Source organism: Podarcis muralis, chromosome 1, assembly GCF_964188315.1.
Source record: "Podarcis muralis chromosome 1, rPodMur119.hap1.1, whole genome shotgun sequence".
NCBI classification, from domain to species: domain Eukaryota; kingdom Metazoa; phylum Chordata; class Lepidosauria; order Squamata; family Lacertidae; genus Podarcis; species Podarcis muralis.
In genome coordinates, this window is record NC_135655.1 from 92,189,965 (window position 1) to 92,212,241 (window position 22,277).

At 42.0% G+C, this 22,277-nt stretch overlaps 2 protein-coding genes across 11 annotated transcripts in view; both read left to right on the forward strand.

Moving 5' to 3' along the window:
* The window catches only part of KALRN (kalirin RhoGEF kinase), a 427,958-nt gene extending 409,179 nt beyond the window's left edge, over positions 1-18,779 (forward strand). For 3 of the 6 annotated variants that reach the window (XM_077935009.1, XM_077935018.1, XM_077935020.1), the window contains one exon: positions 17,304-18,776. In XM_077935009.1, coding sequence (XP_077791135.1) covers positions 17,304-17,308 — 5 coding nt within the window. In that variant the 3' untranslated portion in view covers positions 17,309-18,776. Of the gene's footprint in view, positions 1-17,303 lie in introns of all 6 variants that reach the window. The other 3 variants (XM_077935013.1, XM_077935010.1, XM_077935015.1) reach the window with 3 other exon arrangements.
* LOC144324850 (kalirin-like) overlaps positions 3,529-22,277 on the forward strand; it is a 50,910-nt gene continuing 32,161 nt past the window's right edge. For 3 of the 5 annotated variants that reach the window (XM_077935051.1, XM_028743643.2, XM_028743654.2), the window contains exon 1: positions 3,529-3,709. In XM_077935051.1, coding sequence (XP_077791177.1) covers positions 3,622-3,709 — 88 coding nt within the window. In that variant the 5' untranslated portion in view covers positions 3,529-3,621. The remainder of the gene's footprint in view (positions 3,710-22,277) is intronic. The other 2 variants (XM_028743662.2, XM_028743671.2) reach the window with 1 other exon arrangement.

A 22,277-nucleotide genomic window follows, 5' to 3' on the forward strand; every position in this document is an offset into this window, starting at 1 on the left:
TCTCCTTTATGTTCCCTCTGGTATTCATGCCACCTGTATACTTCCTCAAAAGCTGACAATGGTCCATTATGCCTCTCTTTTGCCTTAGCTGTGGAGAAACAAGGCTGGTGGGAAATTTGCATTTGGTTAGTTGAATAAATATTTTGCTAAGGCAGATATTTTATTGCAACTTTCCATTGGAAACCTCAGTATTTTCATCATCTTCTTTGAGTGGAACAGATGGCACGTTATTTGTCACAACCTGTCTTGCTCAGATGGAAGCAAGTCACAACTGATTTCAATACAGGCATGAGACAGAATCATAAAGGACAGCTTTGTTCTATGATTATTGTTGGGATAGAAATGCCCTCTAGGTGGCTCAGAAAAACATCACGTTTTGTCAAAGAGCTGAAATAGCTCCTGAGAGATTTGCTTGTGGAGGGTTTGTGGAAAGGTGATGTGCTGTAAAGTCAAAAGAACACTCTAGCATTGCCAGCTCTGTTCCCCCTGTCAGAGCTTTAAAATCTATGAAAAGGCCAAATTCAAAATATTAAGCCATCCCCATCACACAATCTCCATGCTAACAAAACTTTCACCTGCTCACTTTTGCCAATGCTACTTCTGTTAAAGACATAGGGGCACTACCAGGCTGGTTGGGTGGGTGTGCATTGTGTGTGTTTCTAACGTACACTGAAGCAATAAGTTCCAGTTGTTGATAAGCAAAGGTAAAGGATTTCCCATTGTTTACAAACACAAATCAATAATTGTCTGTTGCAGTAAGTGATGATTTAATCCTTCGTTTTCTCATTCTATTGTGCTTCTGTGTTCCACCAATAAATCTCCAGCCTTCAAAACCACCAAAGAAAACTATTGTACACATGGGTCATCTAGTCCAACCCTCTGCAATGGAGGAATCTTTTACTCAATGTGGGGCTTGAATCCATGACCCAGAGATTAAGAGTCTCATGCTCTACCAACTACTTGCATGTACTGGGGACAACCTACAGGACACTTAAGGAGTGGGTGCTAACTAGACAGCAACTGCTCTGTTTATGCGAAGGAAACTGCTTTGCTCCCCAACTTGGGGTCCATCCATCCTGAGCTTCATTGCACACAGTTAAATCCGAATGCTTCAACTGTTCCAGGTTCAGTTTTAAAGAACTATGTAGCTGTTCTCCAGTCAGCACCTATCAGGGTGTTCCTTTACCACTTTATTGTTCAAATTTATGTGTAAGCAGTGAAAAAAAACCCTATTTTTATTTTTACTATCAGCTTGGAAACGTCTCTATAAAATCCCAGATGCATCAGGCATGCATGTTAAATGTTATTGATTGGTGGGTTTCCATGTGCTGGGTACACTGGATAAGAAACATCGCCTCCCATCCCCTGTTCCTGGGATTTTAACAACAGGCTGAGAGGCTCAATTAAGCAGGTGGAACTTCTCTCATCACATTATTTCCATGGCAGTAAAAGCCTTCACCTGCCTCATTTCCCAGTAGTAGGCTGCTGTTAAAGGCACAAGAGCAGGGCCGGTCAAAGAAGCTGCCAGCCCTAATATAATACCACTATTTATTAAGAACATTCCAAAGGAATTTATAGTTCAGAAGCATCACACCATACTAGACTAAGAAAAGCAAACAGCTCTCTGTGGTATTCTTCAAATAGATAAAATAGCTACCTTGAAGAACAAACAAGGAAGGGAGTGGCAAGGAGTCACAGTGAAGGCTGAGTTTCCCTGCTAAAACATCAAGCCTGACATTGCTTAAAGATGTCACTCGCACACCCTTTTGGACTCTGGTACTGTACACAAACCACTGCTGAAAGTATTGAGTCATGAACCTACTTATTAATGCCACTGAAGTCGATTCATTGTTCCTGAGAACTGAATTATGACATATAACATCTTCAGTAGCAAACTATTGTTCTGAAATTGGAAGCAAGAACACTAGGGTTATATAAATACTGAAACACAACATCAGAAGCTTACTCAGACATGTGTAGCTCACTTCAAAATGGTTACATTACCCTTTTTTATTATTGGCAGCCCTTCTGCATTGACAGGCAGAAATACAGCAGGTGAAGTTTTCCTCAGCCTTGCATTTCATGCATGAACATTTTCACCTGCTGAATTTCTGGTTATTATGCAGCAATAATTAGGCATGTTGCTTCTTTTTCCTGATTAAAATTCTTGTTTTAGCAGCTGCACCATGGCATATTGAAATTTAGCAGATGCAGTTTTCCCTGTTATAGTCTATCTGTGCTGGTGAACTGTGTCAGTTGAATTACTTCCTATAAGGCAGCCACCTTATGTGACTGTAAATCAAATAAAAACCTATATTGGCTACACTTGCACACGTTTGTTTTAAAATAAGCCTTCTGTTTTATCTCTTGCAACATTCCCAAGTGATGCATTCTAAATTCAATGTTTATCTTAATATATATGCTATAAGCAGCCTTGGGGTAAGTGGCTCCTGAAGGGAAGGACTGTGCTTTGGAGAGGAGTCAGCATGTGATTCACAAACAGCTGATACAACCAGGACTGCCTAATTTCTCAGTGACCCTGCCATTCTGCCTTTAAAATAAGCAGGAATGGGGAACCTGTGGTCCAATAGGTCTTGTTGATTACAACTCCCATCATACCAGATAACTGGCCATTTTGGCTGATGGGTATTGGAGCCCAACAGCCCCATAAACTGTAGGAAAGGGGAAACGTCGTTCATCACTGCATCTGAAAGCTGGGGGAAAGCTTAACCTGTTGGATATCTCCTTCTTTGCTAATTTTTGAACCAGGCCCAGTAACGGCCCCCGCCCTGAAGTTTGATTGGCTGCAGCTTCAAGCCCTAAAAAGTTTCATTAAAAAAAATAAAATGTCACGCACACACACACAGCCTGTTTCTGGCTAGTTAGCAACTCTACACAGAAGCCAGCTGAGAAAACAGCCAGCGCCAGAACCAAGAAGCTGCAAGTTGGTTACCCGCGGTTTCTCCGTCCACACCACCGACAAGCTGTAACCAGAATTCGCAATAACAGCTGATTGATCGACCGGGATCCCTCCAAAAAAATAAAAGAGCCGTCACTAAGAAGAAGCGGGCAGGAAACCTGTGGATTTTCCCCACCCGCTTTCGCGGACGGGAAAAAAAGAAAGAAAGAAAGAAAGATCTATCTTTAGAGAGCTAATTGCAGTATACCACAGATGTGATGGTCGCAGACATTGGGTTTTTTGTTATTTAAAGTTGGCGCAATCGAAAGTGACATACTGCCTACTTCATTGTTTGCAACGTCTACCCCAAGGACAGGTTGTCATCTGTTTTCCGAGTAGACGGAAGAAGTCCTTGTGCAATGTTTTGGCTACAGAGGAGAGCGTCGCGATTCGTAGTAGGTGCGTTTCTCGCTCCCTCCCTCCTACGCGCTCGTCCGCGTTGCATAATCGTGTTCCGAGCCAGTCTTGCAGGCAAGAGTAGATAAGCACAAGCTGGGGGTTGGCCCTGCCCCTGTCTCCAGAGAGCTCCTCCCTCTGCTCGCCTCTTTTTCCGAAGGTAGTTTTCTTTCTTACTCTGCGGTGAGATACTTTTGGTGTGAGTGTGCTGTGCTGAGCTGGTGGATTCCGCGGAGCCTGGTTGCCATGAGTACCCTCGAGGCAGAATGAAGGGTGGGAGGCACGCTTATACCAGCACTCCTTGCCTGGGCTGGTTCCTCGCCAAGTGTTGCTGCTGTTTCCCAGCGTGCAGAGGTTGGTAGCCGGCTACTAAACTGGATGTGCTTCTCGTTTGAACATTGGAGCTCTGGGAGGAAGAGGGTAGGCTGTTCAAATCCAAAACTAAATGTTTGCTACTCCTAACTCTGGGGATATTAAACTTGAAATGCGTAACCCTGGCTTTGCTATATGGCTGGGGTTTGAAGGGTGCTCAAGAGTTTTCCCTAAGGGGGCTAGGAAGAAGCTGTACTGTATACAGAAACTGCCATAAAAATAGCATGTTGATGTATACCACCCTTCCCAAGTGGTATATGTGTGTGGTTTCTAGTTGCTGCTGACTTGTCACTCAACTCCGTATCTCTGTTTGCACATATCCTCAGATGTCTTCTGCCAGGAGAGAGAGACTTCTTTCTAGGTTTCTGTCCAGCATATGCTGCTGGTTAAGGAAGTGCAAACAGACTCCACAACTTTGAGAGCTATAATTCTTGTCTACATGCCTATGCACTCTATATGTTCATTTGACCTTAGGGCTGTAGCCCTCTGTGCATTTGGTGATGAGTAAACCCCATCAATTTCAGTGGAGTATGCGTCTGTGTAAAGATAGGATAGGCCCAGAAATACTGTTCGATACTAATAAACTAACAAATGTAATGATTGAATGAACCAGGGCTGTATTTTAGAACCAACTCGGAGATAAAAAGTGTGTGTGCTGGAGGGTGGAGCAGAGTTCATAGTTTTTCTGCAGACAACTTTGTGACCTTGCTTCGCCGATAAGAGCAAACTGTTGCTGAAGGAGTTGTGAGAAAGAACTACAGTGTTTCTGAAAGCATTTATTCCCTTCCCATTAGGGTCCCCCCACCCAGATTGCAGATTCAAAATACTTTGGTAAACGCTGTGTATAAATAAACAAAATTCCAAACTTCTCTTTCTGCTGACTTTGGACAAAATGTAATAGGGGTGGGGGTTCTGTTCTTCATTTTCTCTCTCTGTTCCTGGAAAAGACAATGGTGACTTCAGTCTGCATTTAAAAAGATTCATCAGAAGTGGGTGGGATGACAAGGTGTTAACTACATTATGTAGTTTGTGTAATTCCTGACTTGGTTTTCTATAGCAAGAAGGTATATAATCACTCTAATGGTCATAAGTGCTTGTTGTAAACAATGATAATTGGTATTTGTATTGTACTTAATAGGTTTGGCCTCTGTGAGAAAGGCCATTATTTTCTATTTTACAGATGAACAAATGAGATTGAAAAGGAGAGTGCATTTGCTCAGTCCAGCAGAAAAGCTTTTTGGACAAAAAGCTTCTGTGCACAGATTGCTTTCTGGATTCCAGGCAGGCGGATGGAAAGGAGACAGTTTCTGGAACTGCCTGTGCAGTGTTCTTAGGGCTAGACAACTCCTATCACCTATTGGGGGAAAACTCAGTTCTCACCTCTGCCTCTCAGCTGAAAAATAGTACTCTTTTGCCAATGTGTGTGCATGGTTTTCCATGTGTGAGGATCTCTTGGTGGTTGCAAGCAGGTTCATAACAATGACCCTAAAATCAAGCCCATTTACCTATGCAAGATAAGGTGGATGTTTCACCTTGCCTGATGGTTATGGAAATCATTCTTGGGTTCCTTATCTCTTTTATAGAATCCCATTGAGTTGGTTCCTCCCCAGCATTATGTTTTCTCCAATTATAGGACCACTTCCCTAGGAGGCCTTAGGCACTGTTGCTTAGCCTTAGCCGCTGCCCATCAGCAATTTGAGCCTATAAAACTAGCCTGTTATACAGAACTATACAGACAGTATATATTAATGCTTTGTTATTACTCACACTTGAGGAATTTTCTTCATGGGTCTCATGTATTTGCTAGGAAACTGCATAGCCACAAATTTTATAACCATCCATGGGTGCTTTTCTAACCCAACATATGCATGTAGTTTGAGATATATTTAGAAAGGCAGAAATCTTATAAGAACTCCTTCAACACTTAATAAGTCATATGCAGTCTTTAATTTTCAAAGTGTGCTTCACTTTATTTTTTAAGTACCTTAGATATTTGACTTTCTCACATAAAAAGATTGAGAAGTTAAACTTCAAAAATACGTGCCAGTTGCTTTGGTTTCATCTAAGTGCTCATATATATTCGTGCCCCAGGAATAATTTTGCTTCCTCTAGCTGTGATTAAAAAGTGGTGACTTTCCAGAAACTGACTTCTGTTCTGTCAGAATCTGGCTTCTGTTCTGTGGTTATACGGTTCTGCTATTTGCATTTCACCCCCAGTTGTAGCAGGCAGTAACCATTCTGTTGCATTCTTTACAAGAAATGCTAAGCAACAAGATATGCCCTCTTTTGCCACCATAGCAATGTCAATTCAAAATCCAGTGTAAACTTTCATTGTTACAACAGTTGTACAGCTTTGTTTTATAAAGTGTAGGTGGTGGTTGTGGACATGCAAAAAGGCTCAATTGGACAGAGTTCAGCATGGTGTCTTAGTCGTTGCTTTGTGGGTTCCTTTCAAAGATCTCAGTGAGTGAAGTTTTTTATTGTGAGATATAAACTGGACCTTTTTGTATAGCTGCAGTTCACTATAAAAGTAGGCAAACCTTTAGCGTTCTTGCTGGTTGTATCGGAACATTAGGTAGAGCATGAGACTGTTAATCTCGGTCGTGGGTTCAAGCCTCATGGGTCAAAGTTTTCTGCATTGCAGCGGGCTGGAATAGATGACCCTCATGGTTCCTTCCAACTCTACAATTATATGATTCTGTGGTTCTAGGTTCTGGTTGTAATATTCCTTTGGGAGTTGGAGAAACACTTGCTGTGCAGAATATAGTAGTTTAACAAAGAATACAGTATCTGGTGGTGTGGATGACATAAATATGGGCTTTAAAAAATTCTCCATGTTCTGCTGCTCTTGCTCAGGAGAAATGTCCCAAAGATAATGCCCCAATGTGGACCCTAGAAAATAGTTGGTCTGTCTTCCTGACTTTAAATTAGTCCATATAAATGTTCTTGGGCTTCCCTTGGTAATCCAAGGGCTGGGTCATACGGTTCTCTCAAGTATGAAGTTTGGATCTTTACATCCAGAGGACCCATTACAGGGACAGGCACATAATTTTATGAGATAAGGAGACCTGAAAACAAATGACAGAGAACACTTTCCCTACTTTGGGTTGCTGTTGAACCTTTAAACCCAATAAATGTTACAATTATCACTTGTTTATGCTGCCAACCTAGCAGTTCGAAAGCACGTCAAAGTGCAAGTAGATAAATAGGTACCGCTCTGGCGGGAAGGTAAACGGCGTTTCCGTGCGCTGCTCTGGTTTGCCAGAAGCAGCTTAGTCATGCTGGCCACATGACCCGGAAGCTGTACGCCGGCTCCCTCAGCCAGTAAAGCGAGATGAGCGCCGGAACCCCAGAGTTGGCCATGACTGGACCTAATGGTCGGGGGTCCCTTTACCTTTATGAAAGACAGATCCCAGTTGTTGCTTTTTGGTTTGGTGATGGGCTACCTGACACTAGGTTGGTGCTCGCATTCTGGTTCCCGACCAGTAAGCAATGCACAATTTTTTCTCAGTAATGTGTATGCACTTACACAAAGAGAGGCACATATGCCCCATCTGCACTGTGCATTTAAAGTAGTTTTATACTACTTTAAACAGTCATGGCTCTCCCCAAAGAATCCCGGGAAGTGTAGTTCGTTAAGGGTGCTGAGACTTGTTAAGTGCAACCCATTTTCCCCTCACAGAGCTGTGATTCCCTGAGTTCCCTGGGAAGAGGGATTACTTGTTAAACTACTCTGGAAACTGTAGCACTTTGAGGAGGATGGGGTCTCCTAAGAACTCTTAGCGTCCTTAACAAATCACACTTCTCAGAATTCTTTGGCGGAAGCCATGACTGTTTAAACTAAGCTTTAAATATAGTGCAGATGGGGCCATAGACATTTCAAAGGTACTCTTTGATGAACATGCAAATGGAGTTAAAGTCATAGGTGCTCCCGTGTGTCTATCTCTAAAGAATTGTACAGTGGTACCTCGGGTTACAAACTCCGTTAACCTGGAAGTAGTACTTCGGGTTCATCATCATGATCATAATCATTGACTTTTATTGTGCTAGCCTTAACTATGGCATCATTCAGAAAAATAACAAAAAGAAAAACAGCAATAACCATAAAAATCATCGGGCATCACACATGCAATATAAACCACGGTCACAACTACTAAGATTGATTGTTGCATAAAATAGAATAGCAGAAGATTCTCTAGTAAAATGTGCCAAATTAAATATCCAAATAGTACCTCGGGTTGAGAACTTTGCCCCAGGATGAGAACGGAAATTGCACAGCGGCGGCACAGCGGCAACGGGAGGCCCCATTAGCAAAAGCACACCTCAGGTTAAGAACGGTTTCAGGTTAAGAACGGACCACCGGAACGAATTGAGTTTGTAACAGAGGAACCACTGTATTTGAGACTTTTTAAAAGCCTGTGCAGTTTGCTTTCTGCATTACTCTCCCATGTCCTTGTACCTTGAAAATGTAAGTTGAGATAAGTAGAGCTGCGCTATGTCTTAAGTGTTTCCTGCTCTGTGGAAGGTCATTAGCAAGGAAAATCTAAATCGGACTAGAGAAAATGTGAAACCAAATTTTTCCAAGAGGGGAAACTTGGCTTTGGATTTCTGCTGAAGCTTGGGCTCATTGATACTTGACTTCCTACTTAGGCTACTAGTACCTTCCATACCAAAAAAATGTGCCCGCAAGATTCAGGCAAGGCTACTTGAATGTATGGGTTTCAAATATTAGAACAGTGCCTCACCAGAAATAGAAATGTATTCAGTCTGGAATGACTTATTGGTATGTACCTATTATGTGGAACACCATCTATTTTTGCTGGCCACACTCAGATAAATTCTCTGAGGTCATACTTTATGCCTCTACCTCTCAATTCATTTCAGAGACAAGCGGAAGATACTTATGGTGCAACCTGTGATGGGATCTTCTGACATCCTTGTTTTTCTTTGTTTAAGCTGATATGTGGGGCTCTCAAATTGGCCAAAATAGCAATTTCTAAATTGCATTGAGATGAAATGGTTGCTGACTCCACCATTGAGTCAGATAGAGATACAGATTTTTCTTTTACAACATCAAAACAAGAAGTGTTGAGTACAACTGAAAATTACAACAAAATTCTAGCTTTCTTTTAATGTAGAGACAGCACTTGTGGACGCATTGTATCATAAGGATATATTTGGTTGTAACTTTGAACTTCTGACTTTACATTTGATAGACCTAGGTATCTTCATGTGAAGGCGACAGGAGTGAGGAGGAATGGGAAGGGTAATGTTTTTCCTCCGATAGCTAGTGCTTTCATGGTATCTGGAACACAAACTGGTCATGTTTGTTTGTGTTTCCTATGTGGCAACAAAGGGTGCAGGACTGTGATTCTGGACCTGGCTGTTTTCACCTTTTCTACATCAGGAACAACCTATGAGAAACTGGTAAAAACCTACTCTTAATTGCAAATAACTACCGGTATTTGTGGGTTACATGCATTGTTAGCCTTTAGAGTCTGTGAAATTAAAACAATAAGAGAGGTGTTTTGGTTTTGCTTTTTTTAGTACCTGTGTCCAACAGTGCTTAACCAAAGACTCTCATAGGAGGTTACAAAAGAAAGCCATAGAAAGCATTCTTTTGAGCACTGGTTATACACACACACACACACACACACACACACACACACAGAACTGAAGAATAAAAAAGAAAAAAGTGAAAGAAAGGGAAGGAAAAAGAATAGATATATTCCATAATTCTATTCTGTCCACTTCCCATCCATCTTTCCCTTGTTCCCTAAAGCTTCCCATTCCTACTGCATATTCTATTTTTTCTAACTATTTAAACATTCAAATTCTTCTCATTATGAACTTTTAACTGCTGAGCTTACTTTTTAGGTAGTCTACAAATCTTGTGCTCAGGGGGGAAGGCTAATTGTTATTGTTAGCTGATTGTTTTTGATAGTGGGTTAGTGTTGGTTGAATAGTTTTGGTGCTTTGTTGTAGTTTTATATTTTTATCCTTTTCCTGTAAGGCACTTTGAAACTTAATCATCACTGATATCTACTTGTTGCAGGTTTACTTCTCTTCACAATGTCAGTGCCAAGGCAGCCATTCTTCACTGTAGCTCTCTGGGCAACCCACCTGTCTAAAGAAATCAACTGCTACCATTCCTGTGTCTTCTCTTTAGTAGTTTTGCTGCCAAATTGGGCTCTGTACATCTTCTCCCTATCTGCTGTCATTTAACTACCCTAACATGCAGTTCAACGCATAGATTATTTGTACCTCTAAAAAAACCTCTGCTAGCAGGATCTTTTGATTGTCAGAAAAATCCTGGTATAGTGACACTGTTTTAATGTTTGATGCTTTTCCTTTAAGGCTATGTGCTGACCTTTGAACATATAACGTTGTCTTGATAAGACATGAGAGAGAGAGACCTTGACTCTTGGGTCCACTGTGTATCTCTAAGAGTGCTTCTGCTTTGAGGCTTGCTTTATAAAGCATGTATCTTTTTATTATTATTTTAATAAACCTTATAGATTATAATAATACTACAGTTCTGTGTATTTTGAATAGGTATTACTTCATGTGTAAATGACTTCTATTAGTCCCCAGATAGACAAGCATTGTTCATCTTGTCATCACGTTTTTTTCTCTGTGTTCTGCCCACCCCCAAATTATACTGATTTGAATTCTTTTTTAATCTTGCTATTGGGTAATAATACTTGAATCTTTTTTGTGTCAATAAAGCCTCTTTTAAGCTATCTAATTCTGAAGAAACTCAATGTTTTTACGCTGTTTTGTAAAACAGTGGTCACAAGAATGGAAGAACTGAAAAGAGAGAAATGTGGATAAATTATTATGGGGGAAATGGGGATAAGGAACTGGTGGCCGGAGCTCCTCTCTAGAAATCCAATGCTATAGAAAATAATTAGCTGTTTGTTTCAGTGCATAAACAAGCCATGGAGGAAAGAGCAGGTATTTATTGATGTCAGCAGATTCATGACCATAAATACCTGCTCTTTCCTCCAAGGCATTCAAGGTTGTACATATGCTTCTATGTCATTGTATTTTCATAGCAGTCCTGTTAGGACAGCTCCCCTTTTCCAGGGGGCTGCGTTGCGGAAGGGGTTCCGGGACTCCCCAGTTACCCGGCAGTGGGTGGAGGGATGCTGCCCACATCAGTGGGATGCCCAGCCACGTCATGCCCCCCCCCCGCCAGCTGACCAATTGGGTTAGCTGGGTGCGTGGCCATCTGCCATTTAAACAGCAGTGCGACTTTGGGGCAGCCTCCATTCATCTCCTTTCATCGGATCTCCCAGCCCGCCCACCCTCTTTTCTTGCATTGCATGACTATGGTCTTGCTATGACTAATGTCGGTTGCCTGGTTGTTGGGGCCGGGTAGGAAGTTTTCCACTTGGCAAATTGGCACAAACCATTTAGTTTTCACCTACCTAGTAGCAATCATCACAACTTTGTAAGGTTAGGCATAGGGTAAGCCTTGTCATGGGAGGGGTGGTTGGTGCCTCAGGCCTGCCCCTCCACGTTAAGGGTATCCCGTTAAAGGGATCTGGGGGTGTAGTTCCTGTCCAAAGCCTGGGTGTGGGCTAGGGCCATGCCAGGACCCCATCAGTGACCCTGGGAGTGCTCTTAATTGATGTATATCATAGGGCTCCCCCTATCAGTGGTTGACCTTTTTAGACTTCCTGCAGGCGTCAGGATATAGTCTTGCTTCACCAAATTGCCTAAGCCAAACCGCTCACATCTGTAACCAATAAAGTTGTGGCTTTATTTATCCCACTAACCCAACATATGCATGTCTCTGTGTTTATTTCTGGGGGAACTGCGGGGCCCAGGGCCTCACCCTCAAATAGGTTAGGCTGGGAGATGGTAACTGTCCTGCTGTCACTCAGTGAGATTTTAACCTCCCAGATCTAGTCTAACACTCTAATGCGGGGATGAGAAATCTGTGGCACTCCAAATGTAGGGCAGCAGCTCTTATCAGCCCCAGTCAGAATGGCCAGTGGTCAGGGATGATAGTAGTGATAGTAGACAAAGTTGTATTTTAGCCAGGTTTGCGCTGTAATCTTTACTAAATCACAATGGATTTGTAAGTTCATTAATAGCAAGTAATAAATACCAACTCGAAATACAATATTAGGCAAGCTAAATAAAACCGCTCTGTAGGACAGTGTTTTTCAAACTTAAATTAATTGCATATTCCTTTTGAGCATTCATTTCTACTGGCATACCCTTTCCCAGGTGAAGATAATTTGTGGGTAGTCCTAATATTACTATTTTATTTATGATAAAGTAAAAAAAAAAAATCTGCCATGTTCCATTGAAATATTTTCACATACCCCTGGAGGTATGCATACTATACTTTTGGAAACACTGCTCTAGGGCATCAGAAAATTTTGCAATGCAAACTGAAAAAAATCCTAAACCTGACAAGTCTAGATTCCCCCTCACCTTTCCCTGGCATTTTCCTTTGCTCTTCAGGCATGTTGGGAAATGCATGATTTGCACAGTAGCAATTTCAGCCTTCCTAAAAACTCTGCTGAAGTGAACGAACAATTTACTTAAATCAACTGATCATTTAAAGTGATCAGATACTTAATGTCATCATAGTAATATAATTTCCAAGCTATAAATGTGGAAGCTGAGGTGGTAACATTTACTGGGTTGCCCAGTTCATGGCTAAGTTGAAAATTTGGACATAATAATAATAATAACATAACATGCCAACTGGTTAAATGACAATTGGTTCTTTGTAATATTTTCCTTTAATGTTTAGGAAGGGTGTCCTGATGGATTTGTGCAGTTCATCAGAGGGTTTAAATTTAAGAAGAAAAGGGGGCAATGAACATGATTATTTGGATTGTGCTGCTCAGTGCAAAGTACAATACTGATAAGGTACCACAGTGCTGTGTTATTTAAACAAGCTATGAAAGCTCAAAAAGTTTGAGTAGGAGAAAGTTCTGAGCTATGTTCGTGACCGAAGCCTGTGGGAAAGTGTGTGAAATGCATTAGCAGCTTAAGATACCTAAGCAATAGACTTTTAGTGGCCAGTACAAAGGGAAAGTGAATTTAGTACAGGAAATCTAAGATTTGGGTCTACAGTGGTACCTCGGGTTACATATGCTTCAGGTTACATATGCTTCAGGTTACAGACTCTGCTGACCCAGAAATAGTAGCTCGGGTTAAGAACTTTGCTTCAGGATGAGAACAGAAATTGTGCTCCAGCGGCGCGGCGGCAGCAGGAGGCCCCATTAGCTAAAGTGGTGCTTCAGGTTAAGAATGGACCTCCGGAACGAATTAAGTTCTTAACCCGAGGTACCACTGTATCAGTAAATTGCAGAACCTTGCATAACGTGTTTGTCCCTAACCACAGGGTCTGACACACGAGAGGAAAAACTTGGAGGGCATTGTATATAAGGAGAAACTTAGGGTAGGGTACAGAATTCCTCCAAATTCTGAAGCTAAGGGCAGTCTATATTATGCTGTTGAGCAGCTTTCACGTGTCATTGGGCAGCCATGAAATGAACCAAGCTAAATATTTCTTCAAGTCCCTAGATTTTTGTCCCTCTTGCTTTTTTGAGGTGTGGTTCTAAGGTCGTGAATGTGTCTAGGCAGCACCACTGCAGATGGGGAAGCTTTTATGATTGAATGCTCATCCCTTTTTAAAAAATTCCTGTTCATAAACAATAGACAAGGCGGGGAGAAATGTAGGCTAGAATGCTTTCCCTGAGATGCCAGTTTTCTATGCCAGTGGAAGAACACTGAAATCATGTGAGCCCCCACCTGTGCCCAGACACAGACCTATCATCTCAGTGAGAACTAGGTTTTAGCCTGTCCCGAATCACAGGTTTTCCAGATGGAATTGTGTGTGGTGTCTTTAATCAGAAGAGGCATAATAACTACCGTCCAAGAGATCTGGGATCAACACACAGCCTTAACTATAATAACATATTAGTTTTGTTCTTCCTGGAAACTGTGCATGCGGTTTTCTAATTGATGCCCAGGGCTTCCCACAGCTGCCCAAGGCAAAGGCATGCCACATAATCTGAGCACTGCTCTCAGCAGTGGAGCACTGCAGGTGATTGTGGGAGAGAGGTGAGAGCAAATAATAAGCAATTCTAGCATAACCCTGCCAGGGTTGAAAGAACTGTAGTGATTCACTTACTGCAATAAATACACGAAATAACTTGTATAATTTGTTCTATTTCTGTAAATGCATCTCTTAAGCAACTGTTGTCATAGCAGCCCTGTAAAATGACCAAGATATGCCATTTAGAAACAACCCCCCTCTTTGTGTGATTAATTAATTAATTGGATTTATATCCCATGCTTCCTCCTGAAGGGAGCCCAGGGCAGAAAACTCATCAGTGATACGATACTGTTAAAAATAAAATAAAAACACATTTAAAAGCATGTAAAAACAATAAACTTGGTAAAACATCAAATTTAAAAGCAGATGTAACCAAATCACATGTCTGTATAGGTTGCTGAAACAGGCAGGAACAGCATAATAAAGGTGCCTGCCTGGTATCAATAGGCAGGGAGTTCCAGAGCATAGAAACTGCCACTCCGAAGGAATGACTCCTCACAAATGCAGAACAAACATTGTGTGTGCAAGTTCCACAGACTGAAGTGATCAAGAAGGCACATGTGTTTTAAGTGATCCCTTAAGTCAGGCATCCCCAAACTTGGCCCTCCAGATATTTCAGGACTACAGCTTCCACCATCCCTGACCACTGGTCCTGTTAGCTAGGGATGATGGGAGTTGTAGTCCCAAAACATCTGGAGGGCTGAGTTTGGGGGTGCCTGCCTTAAATAAACTGGTCCTAAGTCATTAAAGGTTTTATACACTAATGGTAACAGCATAAACTTTTATGACTGAATGCAACTTAGGTTACTGGCTTGCAGGCTACCTGTTCTTAAGCTTCAAAGGCCCACTTTTGAGAGGTGGGGGCTGCACACTGGCAGTTAGAATGAGGTTTGCCACTTGTTCCTTAAATTTGAAAGAAAAGTTCCCTATTCTGAACATTATTTGTGTGATGCAAAAACCTAATTTATAGGTTACGAGCACAATATATTCTAATAAGGTGCTGTTAATAGTGTTCTGTCACACATAATACATTGCTTTCTTGCAGTCTTGCTCACAACAGGCTTTATTTGGGACCTCTAGTTACAGCCATAGTTACGTCACATACAAGAAGCTATTGTGAATGAAGGCTGTTGCTCAAGGGTTTCTGAGAACTGATCTGTCAAATACCAGAGAGTAGCAATGCTAGGAGTGCCAGATGTGTGTGTCTGTGTGTTAAGGAAGTGGTCAAATACTGACAAGAAAATTAATATATTTCTGATTCAAATTCTTTCCTGCACTGGTATGATTTGCACCACATTTCCTACGAGTAAATGTCAGGGAACTGAAGGCTTCACATTTTAGTTTTCCAGTTGAACCATAAAGCAGAGAATATAAAATGTGTGTTCAAATTGGCTGTTTTGAAATTCTGCATGGCAAGGGAAAGATGGTGGAGATTAAGATAGTTGAACAAGTTCCTCAGGTTTCCTTGTGCTTCCTGAATGATAGCTATGAGGAAGCAACTGGAATTACTCAGATGCGTGGTCTGGTGAAACCCTGTCTTACCAACCAATAGTAAGCATTGTGATGCTTTCATAGGGGGGAAACCACACGCTACAGGTAGTCAGTGGCGTAGCGTGGGGGGTGCAGGGGGGGCCGGCCGCACCGGGCGCAACATCTGGGGTTAGGGCAAATCCACGGGTTAGGGGGCGCAAATCCACAGGTTAGGGGGCGCAAATCCACGGGTTAGGGGGCGCAAATTACTTGCCTTGCCCCGGGTGCTGACAACCCACGCTACGCCACTGCAGGTAGTTCTGCAGTCCTTTGGGGGGGGGTTTTCTTTTTGCAAAATGTAGTTCTTTCCTTTGTCAGGTGGGTGTAGTTACAGGATGTGTAGCACTAAGAATGGGTTGGCATGGGAAAGAATAGCATAAAAAGTCTTTAAAAGAGGCATACTTTTATGTCGGCTGTAGAGAACCTCCAGCCTTCTCTCTCCAGCCCGATAGGACTCTTCCCTAGACCACTGGCCTTTCTTTGTGCCCTCCTTAAGTGTTTTTCTCTGGCTGAACTGTGATAAATGTCTCTTGTTTGTCTGGATAGAAAAGGGTGGGGGTATATGTGGAAATCACTGAGTAGAGTGATAGCGTTAAATATTGTCATGGTATTCTTATGGAGTGGAGCCAAGACTCCATCCTTTAACTTGTTCTTGTGGTCACTTTCATTTTCCTTGTGATGTTTCGTTTTGGCGTGTTCATCAATAAATAGTCTCTTGTTCTGGGTCTGCAAAAGTGAATAACCCTGCCTTATATTAAGTAAGAACTTAGCACTCTTCTCTTTTGCCTACTGTACAACAGTAGGTGTCCCACCCATTTTCCCTGTCCACTTTTGTTCCTGACCCTGCCCAACATACATATGTAGTTCCTGTAGGGTTCCTTATGAGGGAATATGGCCCTCAGATTGAAAAAGCTTCCCCACACTTGCTTTATGGACAGTTTGCAGTAAGGCAAACTGATAAAATGTAGTTAATGTTATAGGTCATTGATGTTAACCCAGGTGTAGGCAAACTTTTTTTATTATTTTGAGTGTCCTTGACTTACATGCAAAGAAGCATGTAAAAGTAAGGAAGGAAAATAAGTCTTGTAAAGAACCAAAGTTTCACAAATAACTCCCAGCTGAGAAAACAATGGGTTACCAAAAAACAACAACACACGAGATCAAATGAGATTCACCATTAGAAGTTTTGTTTATTTTATTTATAGGAGTATCGTTAAACTGCCAATTGATTCAGAAAATAATGTGGCAATTTACAATAAGTTTAACCTGTGCAGGGTTGTTTTTTCTTTTTAAATTTACCTTAGTGTTCTGTGGGTTTGAGAAGTAGGACGCTAAAGAGCACAAAGTTGGTTACCTTCTGAATCAAAGAGAGATTAACTGGGCCCCTTTCACATCCTGGTTACAAGAAGGGTGTGTTTGTATTTTCTGTCTTCCTCTTGGTGCCAGTATAAACCTCAAGTATGCATATTTAATTCACAAGCCAACAATTGCAAGCTGAATATTGGTGTAAGCTATCCATTTTTTTACTGTAGCAGTTTTTGTGCACTTTGTCAAAGTTGTACGTTCTTTGGAATGAAATGTAAGGGTTAATACACAAATCTTCTTGCTTCAGTGCACGTAGAAGCTTATTTGCTAATTAAGTCTTGGCATCTGATGAACAAAAAGAAATTATTTAATTCAGGCGAGCCTATGAATAGATATTAAATATTACATATAACAAGAAATTGAGGAAACTTCTTTAACTGGTTTCTTTAAGACAGTTGAATAATCACAGGTGGATGTTATACTCTATTTTGTGCAATAATATCATCATTGTAGAGTATCCTGAAGTTAAAAGTATCTCTTTGAGTTCTCCTACGTCTTCCTCAAACTAAAGACTCCTACCAGATGCAGACCCAGATGGCTTGAACAACAGCCTCTTTTCTCTCTCCCCTTTGTGTTTTTTTTACCATATAGCCTGATGAAGAGTTCAGGGGAACTTGAAAAAGTGTGTGCGCACGTGACTTTTGGGTTGATTTGTTGGACTACTTTTTAGAAGGCCCTGCACACATGGATTTAGCACATCCACTGGCTCTGCCCCACGCCCTGTGAGTCTTCAGTAAGGAACTATGGCTGGGGGCAGCTGTAACTTCGGAACCCGAACATTATCACACCACTCTGCTTCTCGATTGATCCAGAGAGAAAGTTCTACCAGCAGAGGGGCTTCACTGATTAGAAGACTGACTTTGTATTGTAATGGTATTTTCAACACATAGCTTGGAGTCCAAGCTGCTGATTTGAAAATAATCTTAAGCGTACTTTCTAAATAAATAGGTTTGTATAGATTTAATTCATTGTACACGAAATAATTTAAAATCACCTTAATTATCTTTTTTGTTAAAATGATAGCATTTTAACCACTGTACCAAATAACTGATTTTCTACTCTGATTTTAAAAGGCAATAAATGTTAGAGGTACATGCGGAACTGACTTTATCCATAATGAATGTTCTCAGGAATCTAATCAGAGGAGGTTAGCATAGGGTTACCAGATGTCCCTGTTTCCCAGGGACAGTCCCCGGAAAATTCCATCCCCAGAATGTCCCCGGATTTCATCTAATGTCCCCGGGAAACGCAGCAGTGGCAGTCTCAGCAGCCCGGAGCAGTTGACTCTGGCTGGCTTCAGGAGCTGCTTGGTAGTCCCCATGTGATGGTGGTGCAGGGGCTTTAAGATGCAGCATCCAGGCTGCCTCCACCTTTCCTGACCCCAGCAACTAAGCTGTGAAGGAAGGCTTCATGCTGCCTATCGGAGCAGCCTTCCAACTCCTACTTTGCATGCAAGCAGGAGCGGGGCGGGGATCTCTCAGTTGTGAAGGGAGGCTTCACGTTGCCTATCAAAGCTTGCGTGCAAGCAGGAGGGGGCAAGGATCTCTCAGTTAGGCAACAGGAAGCCTCCCTTCCCAGCTGAGGAATCCCCACCCCCTCCTGCTTGCAGGCAAGTAGGAATGGGATTGGAGCTGCTCCTATGGGAAGGGAGGCATCACACTGCTTAACTGTGAGATCCCTGCCCCCTCCTGCTTGCACGCAAGTAGGAATGGGATTGGGGCTGCTCCAATGGGAAGGGAGGTTTTGCCGCTCTTGGCCTTCCTCTGCCTTCCATGCCTGGCCCACCACACACCGCTTCCCCACCACCACCGAAGAACCAACAACTCATGGGCTGCCCAGGCTCATGGAGAAAGGAGATAGAAGCCTCGGAGGAAGGGGAAACGTGGTGGTTGAGGTCAAGGCGGCAGCCGCCCCTCTGCCACTGCCATCGCTTCAGCATCAATGTCCCAGACGTGTAGTATTTATTTATTTATTTATTTAAAGGGTCCCCAGATTCATTGAAAAAAAATCTGGTAACCTTAGGTTAGCAGGGAAGCCAGTCAGCATTTATTCATGTCTAACCAGGGGCGCCATCGGGAGGGGGGGGCAGGCCACCCAAAAATGTGGGGCAGGGGGCCGAGGCCACCCAAAAAATTGGGGCAGGGGGCCAAGCCTGCCTCAAAATTTTTAAGGAGAGCGCTGAGCCCCCTCAGCATTCTGCAGTCACAGTGGGGCCCATTGGATCTTCCTGCAGCTGCAGCAGGCCATGGCGAACCCTCCCAAGGTCCTGGCAGGCCTTTTTGAGGCTGTGGCAGGCTGCGGCTGGCCCCATTGGGCCTCCTCCTACCACGTGACATCACATGTGTGTGCTGGGCCCCCTCCAAACTTGGGTAGGACCCAGTGCATGTTCATCTAACCATTTTAAGAAAGGAGAGTTCTCTCTTGGTTTCTTCGTTGAGCAGTAGGGCAATTTCTAGGGCAGTGCATATATGAACATAATATATGTGTGTGAATTCCTTACAAATAGCATCTCTATTAGTTGTCAATGTTAAATTATTTTATTTAGATTTAATTGGTTATCACTCTTTCTTCATTGTTTGAGAGGGTGATTACGTGGAGAATTGGCTCATCTTGCAATCTGAGAATTATATCTCTACCGGGTGGGAGGATCAAATTTTAGTAAGACTGGTGACTGAAGGCAATAGCTAGGTTCAGAAGGGCTTGTTTCAGTGCCATGGAACTGTATTTGTCAGGGTGGTGGTCTATCAGTTGCCTACTACGTGATGTGATAGGTGATTTAATGAAACTTAATTTTGTGCGTGTGCTGTACAAAATGCTTTCATGCTACCTGGAATAAAGCCACTGTTACTTTTTTCCTTGAAACCCTCTTTTAGACATTTTTGAGCCCAGCTCACTTCTATGTGTTGCTATTAAATATTGCATACTGTTTAGCCCATAACCCTGGGCCAAGTTATGTTATATTAGAGGAAGAGAAAAAGAGGCAGTTGTAAGTCTCATCAATAATATTGCCCATCAGTGGGCGGATCAAAAGGTCAAATGACCATACTTTGTTTACTGGTAGATAATATCCAGTAAGAGGTGACTTGAATCGGGTCTGACTCTTTAACCCAGGCTTCTCAACCTGGTACCCTCCAAAACTAGTTGAACTCTTAATTTCCATTAGCCCCTGCCAATATGGACAACAGTCAGAAATGATGGAGCTAGGCATCCTGTAACTGGAGGGGCAGGCACCAGGTTGAGGAAGACTCCTTTCAATCACCTGTGCAGGTATGCATAGAACTCATACTTAAGTGCTTAAGTGAGACTTTCTATAATCTTCTACAGCACTCATTTCATGTTGTAGGCACTATACATAGAAATAGCAGTCCTAATGCTGTAGGTGTTTCCTCATATGAAGGAAAACTGCTTGAACCATGTGACCAGACCCATTTTCACATCTCTTGGAGAATATCTGGAAAATATTCACCCTGGAAAACTGCATACAAAAGTTGAGACTTCAGTGTAATAATTTTTTTTTATAATCATACATCTGTTCCTTTCACCAGACAGGTTGGTGCTTGCAGCACCTATTCTATTCTTTCTCTGCTAAGCAGCACATGCTGAATCCCTGATGCAGACACATGAACCTGCTTGTTTTCACTTTCTCAAACTAAGCAGGCATTCTATAGATATTGCTTTTTATATGAGAATGTATTGCTGTGCCTCATATTTTGTTCAGAATTATAAGAGTTTTCAATAAAATGTGTATCCAAATATAATTAAACTTTGTCTTCGATTTTTTTTAATCCTGTTGGAGAAAAATGTAGCAGTTTCAGTGGCTCAGGTAGCATTGCCAGTTTTATTTCCTTCTGACAATCCCTTGTTGATACAGTGATGTTTTATGTTGGGGGGGGGGAGAGAGTATCATCCCCACCCATTTTCTGAATAATTCAGAGTAGCAGTTGTTGTAATGTAGCTATAATACACATGTTTTCCAAGCAGCTGTCAGCTCAACACAAGCTCCATTGTTTCACAGAGCATCAGAGAGCATCTTCATTTGCTGGCTCTCAAATTCAGCTGTGAAGGTCCTTTCCAGTTCATCTGTTAATGAAACAAATTTCTTATTGGAACAGATTACATCATCCAAGGCCAGCACCATCCTATACAAAGTGAGTCAAAAAGTGGCTAAGCATTCTTCAAACAGAGCCCACTCTGATCACACTGGTATGGTTGGTAAACTACTCACAAATTGTCAGTGGGAGAAATTAATAAGCAGAAAGTCCTGCAGTAGCATGCATGTGGATGCTAAACAACAGTTCCATTTGTTAAGCTAGTGTGGCTATATAGCTACAGAGCTTTAAAAGGGAATTTTCTGTGTTCTAAAAAAAATCCCTGTTCCTAAAAAAAAAATCATTTCAGCAAAATTCTAAAAACAATAACATCATTTCAGCAAACTCTAAAAACAATAAAATCACCCTACTGGGCTTAATTGTGTGGTTGAAGGCTTCTGTCAGCCACTTTCAATGTAGTGGCAGGCACTATGTGGCAGGGTTTTAGATGCCTACTGCATTGTTTTTTGTTATCTGAAATCATCCAGAGTTGACCCAGAAAGGGCAGGAACAAATTAATACTTTTAAATAGCTGACTGATCATGTTGACTTCAATACACCTTTGTCACACAACTTGAGGATGATAATTTATATTCAGAGGATGAAAGGAATAGAGAAGGTTGCTGTGAGTCATAATTTCAAGGCACTCGGCCAAATTCCTGGAACAGCCTCCCTTCTCTCAAGCTGCAAATCAAGTAGGCAGGAGCAGCTAGTTATACCTATAGCTTCCCCAGTTCCCCAAATCCCATCCTTTCCTTGCAGAAGTGGAAAAGCTGTCTGGTTAATGGTCCATGACTTGTGTTCTTTCAAGAGGATTTCTGTAGGGATCAATGAAACGAGTTAATTTTCCTGCTTGGTTGACTTGAACAACTACACGAAGCAGAAAAGACTCTATAGACACCAGCTTGTTAAGAACAGAAGTCAACAGAGTTCACGAAGAAAATTGTTTTCATACTCGTATGCTATGAAATAATTGCCTGCCACCTGATTGTTTGCTATGCCTTCCACCTGTAATTATGTTGGTTGGCTCACAGTCTTGCTAGCTGTCAGTTGTGACCATTTGCAAATGATTAACCATGCTGCTGTTCTTAAAAGTTTCTCTATGTAGAATACCCGGCTTCAAATCGCCACTCAGTCATGGAAGGTGTCTGAGTGACCTTGGGCAAGCCAAACTTTCTCAGCCTAAGCTACGAGAGAGCTTTTGTTGTGAGGGCTAAAAAAATGTAAACTCTCTTGATCTCCCTGAAGTAAGAATGGGATAAAATGTAATAAATAAACCAAAATAAATTAGCTAGCATCTGCTGGGCATGAGAAATAGTTTGTTTATTTTTGTTGGTTTGTTTTTAAAAGGCCAAACTGATCCGATTCTATGAAATTCAAAACCACATGTTCTCCCTGGCCACCTTTACTCAGCATATGAGGAGCTGCTGGTGCTGGCCTAGGTCCAAACAAAAGGCTATGGCAAGAGGCAAGAGAG